The sequence below is a fragment of the Syngnathus scovelli genome, chromosome 2 (genome assembly GCF_024217435.2).
Source record: "Syngnathus scovelli strain Florida chromosome 2, RoL_Ssco_1.2, whole genome shotgun sequence".
In the NCBI taxonomy this organism is placed as follows: Eukaryota; Metazoa; Chordata; class Actinopteri; order Syngnathiformes; family Syngnathidae; genus Syngnathus; species Syngnathus scovelli.
This window is the reverse complement of record NC_090848.1, coordinates 5,981,326-6,002,833: the sequence shown is the minus strand read 5'-3', so window position 1 is coordinate 6,002,833 and position 21,508 is coordinate 5,981,326. Positions and strand designations below refer to the sequence as shown.

The 21,508-nt window shown below is 40.2% G+C and overlaps 1 protein-coding gene across 4 annotated transcripts in view; it reads left to right on the top strand.

Annotated features, from left to right (window-relative positions):
• The window catches only part of LOC125988651 (gamma-aminobutyric acid receptor subunit beta-3), a 42,863-nt gene extending 24,707 nt beyond the window's left edge, over positions 1–18,156 (top strand). For 3 of the 4 annotated variants that reach the window (XM_049754095.2, XM_049754098.2, XM_049754097.2), the window contains 7 exons: positions 3,755–3,975; positions 5,761–5,843; positions 6,527–6,664; positions 7,992–8,144; positions 12,565–12,812; positions 13,156–13,224; positions 15,577–18,156. In XM_049754095.2, the coding sequence (XP_049610052.1) occupies positions 3,755–3,975; positions 5,761–5,843; positions 6,527–6,664; positions 7,992–8,144; positions 12,565–12,812; positions 13,156–13,224; positions 15,577–15,945 (1,281 nt within the window). In that variant the 3' untranslated portion in view covers positions 15,946–18,156. The remainder of the gene's footprint in view (positions 1–3,754; positions 3,976–5,760; positions 5,844–6,526; positions 6,665–7,991; positions 8,145–12,564; positions 12,813–13,155; positions 13,225–15,576) is intronic. The other variant, XM_049754096.2, reaches the window with a different exon arrangement.
• Positions 18,157–21,508: the final 3,352 nt, after the last annotated feature.

Sequence of the window (21,508 nt, the reverse complement as noted above, 5' to 3'; positions counted from 1 at the left end):
CAGAGTTTTTGCAACCCACCACTCACTGATAACAGAATTTCAGTTTTTGTTGACAGACAAGACAATTCTTATGCGACGTAAGAGCGCTTGCACTGCAGAGGAAAAGATTAAATTAAATATGGGTCACTTCACAGCCAAAACACTGCTTATCTGGATCCTCACAAATGAATGTGTTAATCCATGCAGCTTAATTGAATAATTGAGGCTCATCATCTATCTGCACTGGTCACTGTTATTGTCTCTATAGAATTATTGCCACAAATCTATCTTTTACATAGAAAATCAGAACCCACACTAGAGGGCAGGTAGCGGAGAGTTGCGCTAGCCCTCATCACAAATTCACTTTGATTGTAACCATGCAAGATTGATGACGGCCATGTGTTTATACATGGCTACATGGTTGGATTCAATTATTTATGTTGAGGCATGCTTATGCTTGCTGGACTGACTGCCTACCTACTGTCACTCCAGATTGAGTTGGGAATACAAATCCAATCCTTCTCAATGGGAAAAGGTATGGGTGGTATCATTTGATGGGATTGCAGAGTCAAGTTATGATTGTGATGTGGGAGATATAGAGGAAAAATCAACAGGAGAAATTAATTATAGAACACTATGGAGTGCCCAATAATGTACCACAGCTACTACCTTCTCGACCTGGGAAGCTCCTGGAGAATTATTACATCCAGATGATAAATACATTGACTGTACAGTATATGAATGTTTAACTTCATACATGGAGAGCGCAGAACTGATCTTAACTTTGGCTCAGGATTTGTGGTGTTCAGCAACTTTGTGGTCCAGTGTTTAATACAATTACAGTCAAACATCACAATTTGAATGCCCTGAAGGTGATACAATTTTGGAAGCAAACCAAAGATGCAAAATGAGAATAAATAAAACGTTTAACACATTTCCCTGTCTGAACTACTTAGTACAATACTGCTCACACAACACTAAGTTGGCTCCTCCTGATTCGACTTGGTCAGATCTGTTTGAGTTTGAATTGGAAAGTTTGCGCTGTTTTTAAATTGGGACCCCACCACTTTACTGCTTCATCCTCATCTCATTTCTGACTCTATCTGCCAGCACAGTTCAACCACCACTTGTCCTCCTTTAGCTACAGCCATTTTGGATGCCGTTTTCATTTGCTTTGAGATCTCCTCCACCAGATTCTTGTTGGTTTACTCCTCTGATCTCAAGCAACCCCAGTGCTCTCTACGAGGGAATAATCAACTAGTAGATTCCATCCACTCTCCACTCTTCTCTGCTGGTTGTAGAACACGAAGGACTGGTATCTCCCCATCTCATGCTCATGGGCCTCCTCAAGTTAATAAAAGTCTTGAACTAACTACACTTTTTATTTCCATTGTTTCTTCCAGGAACGATTGTTTCCAAATCGTAACCAAAAATGAACTGTGTCTGACCTTTAAGTTGATATATACATTTATTACAGCTCAGAACGAATATTTTATCTGGCGGTGTTTAGCACCATATGGTGCATACGCAAATCAGATGGCAGTGCAACTGAATCCCACTCATTCTCATTGTGAGTCACACATAGCGGCGGGGGACTTCCGTGCTACATTAGTAAATAGAAAATAGATCGTCACATACCTGTACGTCCTATAGATGCAAAGTCAGCCCAACATTCAGCAATTGATTCATCATTATTTTATTTTTGATGACTGTGAGAAATCATAACATATTGTAAGATGTGTGGGTCCATATTGAACATCTAAACATGGTTTATTTGCTGTTAAATATCACATATAAGTTTGCCTTGGTATGTGTTCACTTCAGCAATGAGAGTCATTGCACCACATTTGTTTTTCCTGGTGTAGCCATTCTTTTATATGTTCTACATTCTCCCTACATCCAACACCATTAAATGGTGTGCTTTAATCCTTGTCTAACCATCTTGTGACGCAGGACCAGCAATTACTTCTCAAGCAATGTGTACAATCTGTGTTGCGTGCGTTGATATTCCCTGTTCATATCTCTGCACATTTATCAAGTGCTAGTAAGGTGTCAGAAATAAATGAGAAACTTTAGGAAGAGTCTAGAATTAAATACTGATGAATATGCCTTCAACTTTGGAATATTCCATTGGACCTTTAAGGGTTTATGTTAATTTGGGGTCTTTTGTGTTTTGGTCTTGTATTTTGTAAGTGTGTGGGTCATGCACACCAGGGATGTGCAAAAAAAAAAAAAAAGGAAAAAAAATGCCTGCAGTTATATAACAAGTGTAGTGCTGCTTGAACATGCCTCTTGTTTTGCTGTTATGTGTCAACCTGAGTGCTACGGCAACCAGCAGGTGTTGAGTGCCTTGCCAGCGCCAGGTTGGTGCAGCCTGGTTTCATTTCAGAGCCACAGCGGGCAGAGGGGAAAAGATGGCGTTAGCTCAAGAGGGAGGGAAGAGAAGTACAGAAGGGAGTGGGGGTGCAGAATAGCAGAAAGAGAATGGGGGATGTGGCCTGACACCTTGAGTATTTTGTTGTTTGTGGAAAACAGTTCCTATATTTACCTCCTATTTGCTGAACCTTCTTATTGTTTTGGTCATCGATTTGACTCATTCAATGTTTTTTCCTCTCTGAATATATGATTGACAATATATATTCAGTTATTCAGTCATTGCATCTTTTTCCAAGTTGGAAGGGCTGAACTGGGTGTTATGTGGTAATTGTTGGAGTCAAATTTGAGCTGTATGGAACGTATCTAAAATACAAGCATTTTGCGCATTCATCCTGGTTGTTGTGGTTATTGAGGTCAGTAAATCATACAATTTTATAACCATCCAAAAGCTTTAGGACTCTAACTTAGTATAACCCTGACTGTAGAGGTGGGAGAACTGCTGATATCACACACCAATTTTAAACCCTTTTTCTTTATGCTGTTTGCTCTTTCTTTTTGCACTCTCAACCAAAAATAACTTCTCAGAAAATGTTTTCTGTCATTGAGGTTCTGTCAAATCTATTTGGCCCCAAAAGTGAAATAGAGGACATGGCATCTTATTGAAAGGCACCCTCCTCTCATGAGAACTATATCCTCAGTGTTGAACCACATCTGTGTCACAACCAACAGCAAATAACTCTCCGTAAAATTTTAAAGTCTACTTGAACAACAGAGCAGAATTAATCCTACCAGAGTCTTCAAAGAAAGTTACAGATATGATGATGTCAGAACGATCCAAGACATAAAATAGCAGCTTATGAATTCTTCAAAGAATACCGGAGAGGACAAATATGGGGACAGTCGGAAAGTCTTGTATGTGACCCACTTGGTTGTTCGTTTTGGCAGAAGTATACAAGTCAAAGGGCGAAGCAACAGTAAGCCTAGGGGCTGGTGACACTTGAAGGGCAGCATTTCGAGCAACCATGTCTCTCAACACGTTTTGTGTTTTTCTCAGATTTTATGTCAGACATACTACACTGCAGGAAATGTGTCACACATAGCAGTGAAAATTGCGTAGAGCAGTTCAGGGTGTAGTCTGCCTCTTAGCAAACAAAGTATCTGACTCAAAAATTTTGAAATATCTAAACATTTTGGAGGATTCAAAGGTAAAAGTTGTCCTAAGGATGAAAAGTGTTCGTAAAGTTAACTTAAACGATAAAGAAATACTGCTATGGACTCTCCTATTCCAATTCCGATGAATCTTTGGATGTGTCAATCAATACAAAAATAATTTGGCTCCAAGCGGTGCTTTGGAACTTCCCCCAAACTAACACTATGCTCATCTTGTGTAATTTTACAGGACTACACTTTGACTATGTATTTCCAACAATACTGGCGAGACAAACGACTTGCCTATGTTGGAATCCCGCTCAACCTGACCTTGGATAATAGAGTAGCAGACCAGCTCTGGGTACCAGACACTTATTTCCTCAACGACAAGAAGTCATTTGTTCACGGTGTCACCGTCAAAAATCGAATGATCCGTCTTCATCCGGATGGAACCGTACTTTATGGCCTCAGGTAAGGTACTTACACCACAATGATACTTTTTCACATTTCAGTGGAGTTTCTGTCCTTGACTTGGAAGGTTGCTTGGGTACCAGCCCCTTTGAATGAAACTGAAACTAATTCTCATCCACAAATGGTTTCAAAGTGAATCTTAGGGTAACAAAAATAATTCAAGTCCCAGTGTCAAGTTTTTCAGTGTGTTTAATGCCCTATCATGGCACTACACTTCCCCAAAATGATACTTTGGCAGTTATTTAGTGCAGGCCACTGAGCACCCAAAGGATTATGTGACATGGTCAAGGGCATCTCAGCATTAAGTTAGAATGGATGGGAGATGGATGAAGTGAGAAAGTCCTGAAAACGATATTTTAGCAGGTTATAAGCAATCATATCAAGCTTGTCAAACTACTGTTTTCCCATGATTTAATAAAGCCCTCATTTCTATTGATCTAGACAAGCACAAGTGAGCGACCCATGAATAAAACTGCATAGAACGCAAATAATGAATGCAGCTTTTCTCACAACAGTGATGTATCTGTCACCTTTTGTCGTTGCAAGTGGAGTTATACACTACAACAAAACATAGCGTTCACGATATTGATAGTTAGTAATGCAATTGTTTCATTTTAATTAATACATTGGCAGAAGTCTGTGTGTAGTCGGATTTATTTATTCTTCTAATATATTGTAATGCTATAGAATCGCATTGCTTAATCAGAAAATAACTCAAGAATTTACGAACCGTGGTTAGAGCATTACAAACATTATTTAATCTGAAAATTAGGGTTATTTATTAATGACATGGGATGTGTAAAGATTATGTTTACAGATAAGAGCATTCTGTCTATATGTATGTATCTTGTGGACCTGATGTTACTGTAATAATAGCTGTGTAATGTTGTCACATAGTGGGTTTCAAAGCTTCGTGAGAGTCTTAACTGAATAAAGACAACCAGTGGCAAACTGCCAAGCTGCCGGCTTTGTGTCGGGGTTGAGTTGGCCTCAAAATCATTGCGAATTTGCATTTCAGTTTGCTGCTTATTTCCGACTGTCTCCTTATCAGCCGTTTGAGCTTGTACATCTGACAAACAACACACCTCATCATGACCCAAAAACTCAGCCAAACTGTCTTAATGCAATATTCCACAGTCCTATTCAGTCCACAGAGTAACATTGAGGTTCTTGGTCACCTGCCCAATTGCTCAGTTTAGATGGCCGGCCTGTTCTAGGATAAGAGTTAGAATTAGTACTCGTGGTTCTAATCTTCTTTCATTTATTAAAGATTTACACAACTGCACCAAAGTAGAAGATATTTATCTGTACCCTACCCCAGATCATTGCCTCGGGACAATTCTGTATTGGCCATCCAGAGACAATTCCATGCCTGCTTTGTGCTCTGACATGCACTGTTAACTGCGGGACCTTACGTAGAGGGTACTTTTCCAATCTACCATAGCTAGACTCTAAGTAAGATGCAGAAACACCAGAGCTCAGTTTTTTTTTGTTAAAGTTTTTAACAAAATTGCAAAAATAAAATCCTCATTTGTTGAAATTTGAGGACATCTGAGGAATGTTATCTGTTTTTGATTAAGGCTGTATTATAATGTGGAAACAATTCAAGACTGAATACAAATATACTGTCTACAGTATGCCACAGTTCTGTATTAGCTTTTTAAATACAATTACCAAAACAGAATTTTACCTCAGATATGGTTCTTCAGCATTATTACACACAATACGATATAAAAAATATATTCCTATGTCCTCTCCTCCCCTACCTGTGTCTTCCTTTGGCAGGATAACTACGACAGCAGCATGCATGATGGATCTCAGGAGGTATCCCCTGGATGAGCAGAACTGCACTCTGGAGATAGAGAGCTGTGAGTCAAGAGACCTCATTTTGCCCAAGCTGTCATTTTGCTGCACAGGCAGAGTCCATCAATGCATGTGAAGTACTGCACTTTGAACTTGGACACAAAGCTCATGTTTTTAGTCATTCTGAAACTAAGCTCACGGTTCAAGTCATTCAAAAACTAATATTAAAAAACATTTGTTGTTATGACTACTGTGACTGCATCCATCGTTATATACAGTACTAAGTATTATTACAATTCAAAGAGGAAGTCAACCCAAAAATTATTTGTAATAATATGTTCTTTGCAGCCCAATTAGTCAAACCACAGTGTTCTGATTAGTGTTTTGTTTGTGGAATATGGATTAAACAGAAAAATCCATCTGTTTTTACCCATCTAAGGGAGCGGCCATTTTTCCACTTGCTGTTGACTGAAAATGACTTGACAGGCAACTGTTGCCAAAATTCTATGCTTAGACTATTGGGGGGCACATACAACAGTGTACAGAAAATGTTGACTTCCATGAACTTACATGACTTGTCAAAGCAACATCTGGTTCTTGGAATCAACTTCAAACATGTTTTTTTGTTTTTCCCATGCTTGCGACAGCCCTGTTGGATGATAATAAGCAAGGCTGCTGCATCTTGCTCTCCAGTGATTCTTAAGCAGATGGTTACACCTTGGTGTCTCGTGTCTCTCCTCTCATGCAGATGGCTACACCACAGACGACATTAAGTTCTACTGGAAAGGGGGCGAGTCAGCCGTCACAGGGGTGACGCGCATTGAGCTGCCGCAGTTTTCCATTGTTGATTACAAGTTGGTTTCCAGAAATGTTGTGTTTTCCACAGGTAAATATGCGCACACGCCCACACTGTGTGTGTGTTGTGTGTGTTGTGTGTATGTGTGTGTGAGAAAGAAAGAGATTTATGTCAATGTCTATTTAAATATTTTTAGTTAAACTGCACATTGGAGACTGGTTAAACGCAATTTCAAACTTCTGTGGTAACCCTGTTACATAGGATTTTTGACAATAAAGTAAACTTGAACTTGAACACTGGATATTGCGTCAATAATCTATTTTCACTCCAAATGCAACTGTGCGTCTGAAGTTTGTTTTCTTATCTTGACTTAGTCCCTTGACCACTAAACCTACATTACCCACATGCTGCATCCACTTAGGGTTTTTTGTAGGATTTTGGAGTCCCTATAAAATCCCATGAAACAAGCAATCAAATCTGTCATTGTACAAAGTACATGTTTAAATCCAAATAGGCTCAAATAAAATTTCAGATTGCACTGTGATCAACGGTAGAATCTGAGTCAGTTATTGCACAGTGGTGTTGTAAAATAGTGAAAAATAGTCCTTATGGCAAACACTGGTTGGGATTGCTTGCATACTTCGTCTTGGGAGACTGTAACAAGCCTGGCAAGTCACAACACCAACAAACTGTGAGGAAAATCACTCAAAGGGTTCAGGCCGATCGAAATGGTTTGTTTCACAAACAATACTAAGAACATCTTTACGTGATTCATGCTTGGAACTAGAAATAATTATGAATGAGGTCAAAATTAGCTAACCCACTCGGCTTTTGATGCGGTTGTTGTCGTCTTCATCTTAACTTTTGGATACTTTGTGTGCCGGCCTGCACAGATGCTCGTTCCTCCCACTCACAGATACTGTACTGTGTCGCAGGTACAGCCAGTACAGCTCAACGCCCACACTCGCCTACACACACACACTCACCTACCGACACACACACGCACACGCAAATGTGTGCAAGTATATTGTTTGAGCTCTAAACAATGACACATTCCCACTTCCAAGCAATGCATAGCTGAAATATAGTGCTAATTCTTCAAGACGCGTTCATAAATTATGCAGACGAGATTCGTATAGAAAGTACTGTATGCGAGTTTTTACCACTATCTTCAGTAATACGTCATTATAAGTGTGTGTGTTTGTGTGTGTGTGTGTGTGTGCGTGTGTGTGTGTGTGTGTGCGTGCGTGTGTGTGTGCACTTGTGAATTGGGTGTTGTTACCATGGCAATAGATCCAACCTTGGCCATGGAAAGATAGAAAGGCAATGTGTCCCTATCTGCTCATTGACTCAGTAAGATATTTTCATTGTCATTATTTAAGAATGTAAGTGTATTTTCTCTTTCCATTCCTCACAGGTGCTTACCCTCGGCTTTCTCTGAGCTTTAAACTTAAGAGAAACATCGGCTATTTCATTCTGCAGACGTACATGCCATCCATCCTGATTACCATCCTCTCGTGGGTATCCTTCTGGATAAACTACGACGCCTCGGCGGCCAGGGTGGCTCTAGGTGAGAAGCTCTAGTAGCTGTAATGTTGTTGACTCACTCAGATGAGGACAGAATCCATTTGGAGCCACCAAGCACATTCCCACGTTCTTAATGCACTTCGAGGAATGTGAGGAATCTCCAAAAGTCATGGTAGCAGAGGTTGCTCCAGGAAATTGTTTGGAAATTGAGTTCCTGAAAGGAACAGGATCAAAAGCCAAAACTTATTACTAATAAAAAAAAAAAAAGTCTCTATTGGTATGCGGACGTGACAGCTATTGCATCTGTCTATGCATTATAGTCTGCATGATTTGTATTGTTTTCAAAGGTTGTTTGTTTGCAACTCACGACACACAGCAGAATAGGGAGAGAGAAACGAGGCTGTCAGATTATAATTGGAATAATATTGATGCTACATGAACTGGTCTTCTGGCAATCCTCTGCACATCCTTCAAAAGCCTATCAAAGCAACAGCAGCTCACTGGTTGACAAGGCTGAATCACCAAGCAGAAAAAATGACCTCAAGTCCCCCCAGGTCAGGTGAACCTAAAAGTGGCTATACAGAGCACTGCGTGCTCTCAACCCGATGGGTCCTTAACACAACCCAAAATTAGACCAAATAATGAAAACATGATAAAATGTATTTAGCTGTGTTACTCATCGTTACTGGGTTCCGCTGACGCACACGGGCCGGTGGACTGGTAGCGCATATCAGTGCTGACAGGCTCATCTAGGTGTAATCTATCACTCACAGAATGGTCCGGTCACAATTTTAATCATGACGGCCATCCAAATGTCAGGTCGGCCACCGGTACCATCTATCGCAGTGGTCTCTCCTGCTGGTTGCAGAGTTGAAAATTGTAAAGTAAAAAATGAGGGGATTTCATGTCTATCAGTTTTGGACTGTTATATTTATTTTGAAATTGTATAGTCTGTTTATGTACCTCCTGCACCCATAATAACAGTTTTAATCCGAAGTAATTTTCATCCTGCAAAATTGATATCAGCGACTGCTCAACCAATAGGAATTTGGTCGGACAAGAATTTGTTGACCAGCCCACCAATAGACGTCAGCCCTCATGGAAACATTAACCCTCTAACTGTAATCATCACAGCCCCATTAAAGTAAGTGACTGCATTGAAGAAAATAGGACACAAACTCAGATTACCAGGAAAACATCAATATTCCTAACCTGTGCACATTCTTAATCTTGCTCCACTAATCTGATTGTACCTTTTAGTGTATATCATCTTTGTGTGGCTAGCTCATGGATGAGTAACGACCTTAACACGTCACTGTTTAGAGAGCATGCTTTGATCTATTACCTTCCTCCAGACATCAATTTCTTACATAGCTTAATGGCTGAACAGACATGTCACACTTGGATTTGTTTTACAACCGCAAATTTGCCAATGAGAGTTTGTTTTCTTTTATTGCATCCTGCGTGGACTACATGCCCATTAATTAATGAGCGCCTGAGTGGGTTTGTTTTCCTTATTTGGAGGAGGACGTGTGCAAGTGTGAGGTGTTCCTGGAGCTGCAATAGCTGTAGGGTCCATTCACGATTTCTGTTGATGGCTTATTACCACCTTTCTGCATCAAGTTGCTGTAAATCTGTGTGTGTGTGTACTTGCGTGCGTGCTTGCGTTTGTGTGTGTGTGTAAACGCGGATACGTTCCTGTAAGAGAAAAGTAATGATTGGTTGTGGGAATGCAATTTGAAGGAAAAATGATGGAAAAAAGATTGAAATTGAAAAAAAAAAAAATTTGAAGAGAGATTCCGTCGGAATTGACACACCCAGTGGTGTAACTGTTTTAATATCCATTTTACTGCAGTCAAGCCTTTCATTCATAATCACGTTAAAGTGTTGCTAATAGCACTGCTTTTAGTGTAACGTTAGACACACATACCTTTGACGACCACCTCAAGACGCTCCCTTGGGTACTTTTGAACATGCTCTTTGATATGTGTCTGCAATGCTGCCCGTGTATTGCAATGAACATCCAATGCAATTTGACACATTTTATTGCCGCTTTCATCTGATCCTTTATTTTTTGATTATGTTAGACTGGGCTGCTAATGGCACACAGTCATCCCTGATTAAAGGAGATTTGATTGCCTTGTGCCTTTCTTTTCAGCTTTTACAGGTTGAAGAAAGACTCAAGGACATATACTGTAACATAAAAAGGTGTGCTGGGGGAGGGGTACACTGAGAGCCACCACTAAATGATGGCAAGATGCGGTGTGGAAAGAAAAGAGATACAAATAAATGTAGAGGGAATGGGGAAGGTGGTGACATAACAGATGGGTGAAATGAGAGCAAGAATTGGATGGCGACACAATGGAATGCGACAGAAAAAGACAGACGCAAGAGAAAGCTTATAAAACTATATTTCTCCCAAGAGACTGTAACGACGTGATGAAAGAGGAAGAAGGCCCATCGGTGCGTGCATGGCCTCTTGATTATGTTGTCCAAACAGGGAGGGAAGTAGAAAAAGGACGGGGAGTAGGAGTAATAGCAAAAAGGAGAGAAGCGTAATGGCAAAGCTGAGAGAAGACCCATAAAATAGAAAAATAAGAACAAAATAATAAAACGTCACTAGGCTGAGTTGTGGCGGTGCAGAATATTTGCAGGAGTGATCGACATCCCTTCTCAGACAAGCTTGTGTACATGCTCTCCTTGCTGACCTTGTAAATGCGTCGATGATTCAAACCAAAGGCTTGATTGACCTCAGTTGTCCCTCATCCCAATCCACTGACTGTTCCCTGTCTCTTCACTGTGTTTTACAACACCCTCCTGAACAAACCCCAATTGATGATCATTTGTCCATGACAAGTGCTATGGATGCATTGACTGTGATCACGTCATAAAATAAGATGTGATGCAAGAGGTCAATGTTTAATTGCATGCCTTTATGAATTACTTGACACATGTCTGCCAATCAGTTCAAGGTCGTGTGTGTGTGTGTGTGCGTGTGTTTGTGCGTGTGTGTGTGTGTGTGTATTAGTGATGTTGGAGCACTCTATTATTTGGTAACCTTCGTGGTTAAGGTTATCCGGTGCTCACGGCATGAGATTATTTTAATGAGTTATTTCTACATGATGACCAAAGGGTCGCGCCAGGTTTTAAAGGCATACCTTTGAATTTCAATGAAACCGAGAGGACTCTTGCCGATTGTGAAATAGCTTCGCTAACAAAATAACCTCACAAACTAAAAAGCCCTCAGGAAAGGAGTATAAATGCATGAGGTAATTTTCCATGTCCTCTTACCCTCCAATGCACAACAAATTGTATGATCTTCCACTAAACTAGCAGGGGAAGCAGACCCGGAATAAACGTTTTCCTTGAAACTGTTCTTGTTTCTATAGTAACACCTTGGATATCTGCAGGAGATACGGTAAGTGTAGCTCATGAGGTAGCAGAAGCTTTATTTGGACTTGGGACCAAGTGTGCAAATTCTGAAAGTCAAGTATTCACATGACTGTAATTCTGGAATTTTCTGCTTAATATTTTTAACAGTTGGATACACACTAAGGAACAACATGCATATGTGATATTTTCTGTTTTTCTGGAAGATGGTGAACAGAAAAGATGATATACCTGATATTAGTAGCGCAGCTGGAGCGTGTGCTGCAAAGGCATAAACATAGTGAAATAGTTTGTTTAGAATGGACACAAATATTGCAAAAGTGCATGACGTAAACAAAATGTCTGACAGAAAGCGAACGGCATAGAAGATTTCTAATATTGTAATGAATCCTAAAAGAATTTAAGTGCCGTAGACCAATTTGAAAGAAAACGCGCTTTTCACAATTTTAAACACTTTTCATGAAAATAATCTAAGGAATAAGAATTAAAACCAGCTTTTTATTTCTGAAGCATTTGCAGAACGCAGGCTGTTTTGAGTTGGTCGAGTACAGTTGAGTCGGGGTGTGACGAAGCAAGTGACTTCGGCTTATGTGCGAAGAGAAAAGCGAGCCTGCATTAAGATAATAAAAGAATATTGCATTTTCACTTATGGAGGCTGCACTTTATCACCAAGCCATTGAAATTATCCTAGTCAATTAGCTACCAGATTTGTGCGAGTGCTGTCTGCAGCAGACTCATCACCAAACTCATAATATCACCACCATGTTGATAACTTTGTCTTATTTGTCAAAAGGTAATGCTAATCTGTCCTTTTGACATAAATTAAGCAATAAAAAGTCACAATTACATATACGTAGTGTCCTCTAAAGCTTAAGAGGCGAGAGAGAATCAAATGAATGAGCTGGCTTTGATATGTTTGTGACTGACCTTTTTGACCCCTTCCCCTTAAAAAGAATAAATCCTGTTATAGTTTCATAAACCGTCATAGGAAACCCAAGGTTGAATCAAAACATGCAAAAGTCTGTTTTTATGAGCTTTGTCACAATATATATCATGTTTGTGTTGCTGTGAAGGTATCACCACGGTGCTGACCATGACCACTATCAACACACACTTGAGAGAGACGCTGCCCAAGATCCCCTACGTGAAGGCCATCGACATGTACCTGATGGGCTGCTTTGTCATGGTTTTCCTTGCCCTTCTGGAGTATGCCTTTGTCAACTACATCTTCTTTGGAAGGGGGCCTCAGATGCAAAAAAAGCTGGCGGAGAAGGCTGAGAAAGCCAACAATGAGAGAGCAGCCAAGTATGACGCTGCAAGGGTAAGTTTGACAGGATCGCTCACTCACAGAATTAGTGAATAAGCAATGGAATGTACTTTTTGCTGAAAAATCATATTTTGACCCTGGAAAACAGGCTGGAGAACCGCTCAGCTACATAATCAGTCAAAAAAAGAATTAATGGTATTTTCTGTTCCCCTTCCAGGAGTCAAATGATAAATCAACTCCCTTAAAATTAACTTTTGTTCACCCTTGACAGAAGCTGTGAAAAGAACCCGTGTGCATGGCTGAACCGGATGACTTGTTTACATTAATTAACAGGCTTCTGTAAAGCTGAGGCTTCAGTGAACGACAAAATCAGTATTGAACTTTGTCATCTTCTCAGGAGGCAGGTAGTAGGGCTGCATCCCTTAAACGGTCCAATCAGATTAGAGGCCTTCGCCACTCACGCTCGGTGAGTTGTTTCAGTTAAGATTGGCACCATTGCCAACATGGATCTTTCTTTTTTTGCTATTTTGACCTAAAAATACGACACATCCGCCCTCATCCATGGATTCAATTGCTGGTTAGCATGAAAATCTCTCATTCATTTGGACTTTTTGCATTGTAATTTTTTTTTCTACATTAAAAGAAGCATCGGTAAAATCGCAGTTCACCTTTCACCAAATGCCGTTGCACCAATGAGTCGTAATTATTCCACTCGTTCAATTGGGAAAAGACAACTGGTGATCACCAACAACGGGGCAAGAGTGGAGGTTGTACGATTTACTTCTCGCAAAAGACTGAACCGCATTAGCTACCACAGCAATGCAGACCACTTGTTAACAAAAAGAGTTAAGTCAGCTGCAATTTGACGCAAAGACTAGCCTAAAAATGTCTTTTCCAAAAACAGTTTTCTTTACCAAAGTGATGGAATGGCTCAGCTCATAATCCCAAACATACAAGCTGTGCAAACCAGTAGAGGTGGTGTCATGGCTTGTGCTTGCATGGCTTCATCTGGGATGGGCTCATTTCTCTTCACTGGTGTAAGATATCATGGTCGCAGCAAAAATATGTGCTCAGGAAAAAAAAATGTCTCTCAAATTAGAGAAGTCCTGATTTTGTCAAAATACTCCAAGGATCACAAATTGTCAAATATGGCATATTTCTTGCCTTCATGAAAACGGCTCGTATTGGGTGGTTCTGTCCCAAGCTGTCAACCAGCTATCTTCCCACCTCATACAGTATCCTGCTGGGCCGTCCATCCTTCATTGTCTCCTCTTACATCTCACACAGCAGTGAATGTGCGAGGAAACCGGCTGTTTGCTTCTACTCACTGAAGCGTAACACAGAGTGTGGAAAAGCAAGCGAGTCCCCTTAGCTGAAGACAAATAAAGACTTTTATTTTACGGAGGCAGACATAAACAGCCACTTGGCTTTGGCATGAAAGTGCTTCTCCCTCCTCTTCAAAGCAGTAATTTTCCTCTGGAACTTTGCCCAGCCTAGCTGTCAATGGCTGAGGTACTCGTTGCTGTAGTTCACCGAAATATTTTCAGAAATAGCCATATAATAATAGATTCATTGGTTGTTGAGTTTCAAAGACCAAACTACTTGTATACAAACAAGAAAAAGAAGCCAATTTTCCAAAAGATGTCCGCTTTTAAAAAGACGCAACAAAACTGATTGGGTGATCATTCATTATTCAGCAAGGTAATGACCCAAAGAACACTGCCAAAACAACAAAAGACTAAGGAGACTGAAAGGAGTGGAAATAATTAATAATTGTGTTTGTTCTCTGCGCACACCACCGTGCAATGTATATGAGACATATCTGGAACAAACCATTGCAAAAAATAACAGTTGGATGAAATAATAAAATAAAAACAAAAAAAATGAATAGAATAAATGGGATAAAATTAATAATTTGAATGTTCTCGACGTGGTCTGTAATGCCCTACATTTTGGCCATGAGGTTTTGCTATTTCACCTTTATGGTTATTAATATGGTTATCGTTCATATACAATACAATATATTGTAACGATCGGATAGCAGTGTACTTCTCAGCATGATTTGATTCAGTGGGGGCAAGCTGAACTGCACGGTGCACTCGCGGGTGATGTGCCAAATTCTCCGCACCGACGTCAGAGAGAGAGGAGACTTTAGCCGCTAGCATCCTCCCTTTCAGTCATCTCCCCGCATTCAGTCAAAGCATGCCAATCCGGTCAGTCAGTACGTGTAAATAAAAGCTGAACTGTTGACCTCTTGTTTCGTATTCAGCGTATGAACCAAACCCAGACAGATTGCAGCAAACATAAAGCATTTGGCTTTGCTGTTCCAATACTTTTGGAGTGTAAGTGTACACTTTATATTCTACGGCACTGTGGAACATACTCAAGCAAAAACTTTACAACCCACGCTGATGGAGTCACAACCTGCTTAGCTGATGTTTAAAAAAAAAAAAAGTAGAACAATGTTGGACTTGCTCAGCCGCCATATTTGCATGAACCCCATCGTGCATTGCTACCAATTTGGTTCCTGTCACCAGCACACATCGTGGGCATGCAATGTGTTGTATCTGCTATGTGTTCAATGAAATTGTTGAATGATGATGTTTTAGTGAGACTACCAGCCCGTTATGTCAGTCCTTCTTGTTGTGCACGCCTGCTTGGATCAACTCCCTCATTGATTTTCTATTAGAGTCTTCAGGCTCTGAGATTATGATGAGTCATTAGAGAATTACAGTTAAGACATACCACATCTCATGGCAGAGTTTCAATTGAGTCCACTTACATCCATCTAATAATGTTTATTTGTTCACTCACTCAGGCGGAACCAGGACATGGGAACATTCTGCTGACCACCTTGGAAATCCACAATGAAGTGGCCGGAGGCGAGATTACCACCAGCGTAGCAGACATCAGGAACTCTCAGTCCATGGTGCAGCTGGACAGCACAGCCTCATCGCACATTCAATATCGCAAGCAGAGCGGTGGAATCGGTCCACGTTCAGCCAGTCGTCATTCCCTAGATCGGTCTGTTCAGAAGAAACGCAGCCGACTGAGAAGGCGGTCCTCGCAGCTAAAAATCAAAATCCCTGATCTGACCGACGTGAACGCCATCGACCGTTGGTCACGGATCATCTTCCCCTCAGTTTTCTCCTTTTTTAATCTTATCTACTGGCTCTATTATGTCTGACTGGACAGTTTTGGTGTTTTGTCATTTTATTTCTTTCCATTTGGTTTGGTTTACTTCCTTTTTTGTCTGCGCTTTTATACATGCATTGAATCTATCAACATCAGACTACAGACTGAAAGACTGAGAAAGTTCCAGACCAAGTTCTCGTCAAGTATCTTTTTATATTTGCCGTCTTTGAATCTGTTTTCTTTTCTGTAGTATGTACTGTAATTGGGACTTGTAGTCATTTCCCATAAAACAGAATGCCAGCAATTGATTACATCCAGTAGTTGCAAAAAAACGATTCAAATCAATCCCAAAAGTGGTATTCTAAGAGAAAAAGAGAACTTGATACCACATAGGTGATCAGAAAAATGCAGGCAATTCCTAAAAATCCAGTAAACAATATGTTTGATTGGTACCCTATGCACTGTAAATGCATGCAATGATCTTCCAATGTGGGGTTAACTTTTACCGACAGTTTCTACTTCAGGATTATCATGACTCTCAGGCTTCCAGGTTTCTACTATTCTTGGCATCATTTGGTCGTGGAGAGGGACGACAAAACAGCACAAGAATGAACAACACTGCCATTTTTTTTCCCACCGTATAATGGCTCCTGAAGCAAACGTGGAACCTAATTTTATCCAAATTGATCAAACTGCCAAGTGTTTTGCGGGAGGCATTGTTATCCACCCAGTATTGTCTCACCAAAATATTCAACAAAATGTTTAGTGCTAAATTTTTCTTATTCAGAAGCTTTTTCAAGTAATCTTCATGGATGTGTGTGTTTGTTACTCATGTGCTATTTTTTTCCTTGGATATCCTGCAAATTTCTCATCCATCATTACTTAGGGCACTATTGTACTCTTTATGTTCATTTGAGTTCCGACCTTGTCTTGTTGCAAACAGTGAAACACTGGAGAAATGCTGTGTATATTTAAACATGTATATAATATATATATATATATAAATATATGATTTGTGCACAACCCTGAAAAAAAAAAGATGATCAAGTCAACATTGAGTTTGTGATTGTTATGCTGGCAAATGTCAGTCTATTTAATTCCAAAAAAGAAAGAAAAAAAAAACATCCATTTATTTTCTTCTCCAAAACGTGACCATGCTGGAGTTCCAATCGATGCAAATGGATTTCAATGGACTCCACAGTTGAACCGCGTCAAGCTGTCTGATGAGCTCATGCTGGCGTTGAATGTATCAGATCCATTGTTCTTCAGGTAGAGGATAATGAGCCATGGTCATAGTTTTTTCCCCACCTGTAATGATTGTAATATTGCACGTGAGCAGGGTTTGTGTGTGTGTGCGAGGGGGGGGGGGGGCATGTACTGTACACATGCACAAGACAGACAAGTTGCGCGTAAGTATTCAAATGCTGTGACTCGATTGCTGCATGTAGAATTGGATTGTGGCTTAGAATAATCAACTTCCAACTCATGAATGATCAAGTTGAAACTTCTTTTTCATGACCACTGGTACCCCCACCCTTTCCCACCAAACACTCACATAGCTTTGTGCATGAACATATATTTAATAGGACTACTAAGAGATACTTAAGAGTACAACTTTAAACTTGTGACAGTCTTAAAATAACCGAATGTATTGTACTTGGATTGTTGCTGTCTGGCTGCACTTATTTTGAGATCAAATATTTCTGGGGGCAGGTGGGGTGATGCAGTCCCCGAGCTGGTCTTGTTTTCTACTGTGTAGACGAGGCCTCACGTACATGTGAGGTGGTTTTAAAGAATCCTCATGCTCCAGAAAAAATAAATATTTGTACATCTATAGTATGAAAACAGTCAATAAAGGCTCATATTCCAGGGCTATTATTTTTGTTTCTGTCAACAAGTAAAAAAGAAAAAAAAGAAAGCAAACAAACTGCTGACACCTAAGTTATCTAAGTTATTGTGTACTGTGCATGCAACAACACATTTGGAGAGACTTTTAAAGAGGAAGAGAAAAAACTTTTTTCCCCCCCCAGCCTCGTGAGAACTAACGGACGCTCATCCTTGAGAAGACTACACTTTGTTGCTGATTTGAAAAGAAAGAAAAAAAAAGTCAGGTGTTGTATGGCCTTGGTCCCATCATGGAATGTGAATTGTTCTGTGCTGCCACAAATGTATTTAGGATTAGCTTTATATTGTATATGGCTGTATGTTACGTTTTCAGAGGAGGACTACGTTAAATCATTGAATAAATGATATACATTGTAAATGTTCTGGTTGTGAGCGTGCTTGACACTCACATTAAGTTGACATAAAACTACAAATATATGTCCACCCATAGGCCTGTTTTAAAACATAATTGCCCCACCAAATCTCCCTCAATGTTGTTTATTAAATCATCACAGACCATCGAGCGCCAGTCCAAACAGGAGGGGTTTGCTCTAAATCATAATGAATTGCCCATAGGTGTGGTTGTGAGTGTTTGTCTATGTGTGCCCTGCAATTGGCTGGCAGACAGTTCAGGGTGTCCCCCACCTACTGCCTCAAATCAGCTGGGGTCGGGTCCAGCACTGCCTATTTATTTATTTATTTATTTATTTTACATGAGAAAGATTTAACCGGCTGACGCGTCACAGACGGGCTTCAATTATCATGCACAGGCTTTCCCTTCAATGACAGTCCATCTGGCTCCTTCTTCTTTCTGGGCTTCTGTTGTATGCAATGATGTCGGTAAAGCGTTACAAAGTGACTCCAAGCTGTGCACCTTTTTTAGGTGTAACCATTAATCTAACGCATTATCTTTTCCAGTCAAGGAATCAGACCTCAGTTACTCTTCAAATAACACTAAATGCATCGAATGTATTTACATCAACTTGACGGATTTCAAAGAGTAGTGCCTTTTCTTATCAAAGTCAATTGCATTTAAGCGCCTCCAGGTTGCAGCAATGAGGAAGAACTCACAAGACTTAAATAAACCACATACGGTGATCTCTCACACTGGTGCTGCAATTACATAAATGAATAGACGTTAGAGGAAGAAGATAGATTGTGAGGTGTTTTACTTTCTGCCGTCACATCTACCAACTGGAACTATTTCCACATTTTCATAATTTCTCTTCTAGTTCTTGTTTTGAGCACTCAGTAAGTACGCCGTTCCACTATTGCTTTGTTCAGCAGATTATCCTTGGATTTTTTATTTTATTTTATTTAATTGCCATTCCTATCAAGATTTTATTCGAAACAAGAAGGGTGGTCTATGTCGATTGATATTTGGAATGGCACGCAGGAAAACACATTTCAGAAATTTCTGTGATGTCAGTAGACACGTTTGTGTTATTCCAGGAAGCTGCCGCTTTCTTGAGATTTGCTCGGAACCAGAATTGGTCTAATGTGGTTTGACCTTGGATTTTAGCTTCTTAATCCAAAATGAATGGAGTTCACTAATTAAATTATTGTACGGTATTTGCTTTGATTTTGTTCTCCATCCTCTGTTAGGATTAACCAAAATGTAAAATGTTTATTCGAGATCGGACTCGCATCCAAAATCTGTGGTCACTATTCATTTACCATTTAACCAGCAAGTCTCAAATCAGTTTACTAAATGGGTTACTAATTGTACTTTTTCTGAAACATTTGTCATAGTCCAAAATATGGTAACACAATTAATGGATGTCAGAGGGCGAGGGAAGAGAGAAATGACGCTGTAAGGTACACATTAGTTAATATTGTTTGAGTGTGTTTATGGCCAACAGTAATCATTATTTTGATTCTGATTAAAGGTTTTTTTTGCTAGCGTTCTGCAATGCTACAATACATCACACAGCATTGCCACCCATTCATTTGTGGCAATACACTCAACGATGTGACTCAAAATAAAAAAAATTGGATTCTGTATATGTTTTGATCGACCAATTCGCCCCTTTACTTGACATACCGCTGATTCGTGCATAGCCCTACTTATCGTGATAATGGCAAACATGATAATGAGTTGCAGCACAGTCCGCAAAAAACATTATGGCCTAGATTCACAGGGAAAACTCTCAGGTGCCTGCTGAAAGACCTGTGTTGCCATTAGGCTTTAGTGATGCTTCACTCCGAGTGGAGTTGCATAGCAACAGCAGCTTGCTTGCAGCAGAAGTGTTGAGTGTCTCTCGTTAAAATACAAACCAGCTCACACTGAAGCTGAGAATTCCGGAATATGAATGCAGGCAAATGAAACATCACTTGTCCTGCACTTGTCCTGTTTTCACCAACTGCTTGGTGAACAGAGCTGCTCCCAATAACTGACCCAAATAACCGCATGCAAACCCCGAAAAGCCACAAAGCTGCGGAGACTGGGCCCATGTTGGGCAAACTCACAGAATGAATTCTTTCTGATGTCTTCCTCCTTCCTCCCCGCCTGGCTGCCAAATGACATACTTTCTTCTAATTCATCAGCACCACAGCAAGTGACGGCGGGAGCGTGGGAGAGGGAGGTGGGATAGGCGAGGGAAAGAAAGGGTTTCAGCATCAAGCACCCGGCCTTGGGTACTTTAGGGAATACGTTGCGTTTTCTGTACACTTTTTCATGTTGCACTTGTGTCTTTATGATCTTTTGAGCAGCAAAGCTCAAAATGTAACACCAGTTAACTCCTCCTTCTTCTGTTTCATTATAAGTCATTTATTTTGTACTGGCAATGAACCAGTCCTTTTTCCTGCCAGATTATTAGCTTTTCTTTCAGAAGCAATCATTAAACATTAAAACCGAGTGTTGTTTGCGGTCTTCATTTGACCCTCCGTGCGTGCCCTAGAAATTTGTTTGCTCTGTACAATTGTACAAAAAGAATCAGGAATGATGATCTTGCATACTGTATCGTCAGATCAGCAACCACATACCGACGTGATTAACGCTATGTTGAAACGAACATGACAGCATCTTTCCGCATGCGGGGTTGCACAGCTGCCTCTGTCCCTGGAGAGAACATTTATATGATTGACTAAACCACATCATTGCACCCAAGTCAAAAGAAATCGCACGCACAAGAGGCAGTACAGCTGTTTGTTGGCAAAGAATCACACAAGCATGTTCAAATCGCAAATGAATATTGTAGGCTCCATGTGGGAAATTTATTAAAACAGTCAGCTTCTATACACCCTTGTGTTTTGAATATCATGGTGGGTTAGATCAGTATCAACAACCTCTTCAAGGGAAAACTTTTTTTGCACAATATATGGTTCCAATCATTATCATTTATAAATATCTTAAATTCTTTTAGAAACCCTTTGAAGTATCAGAAGGTTCCTCAAATTATAATCTAACAGTTTCTGCCCTCTGCTGGACATGAAAGATTTCTACAGAAGTGGAACAGAACCCCCCCCCCCCCCCCCCCCCCACACACACACACACACACACACAAAGTTAAATTGGAAGTTGCAATCGTAGGGGTGTCTCTCATCTCATTGTGCCCTTTCTAACATTGCTGTTTCAAAATCTGTGTAATGAGTTGCAGTTTTGGTGCAGCTTGCTCCTTTTCCTTACAGCAGAATAAGGTGCAATGTCTATTGTAAAAATGTTATGTAGTTTTATTTTTTCCTGTATTGGTTCCGACTAATAGACTTTATGGGCCTCCCAAAATAATACA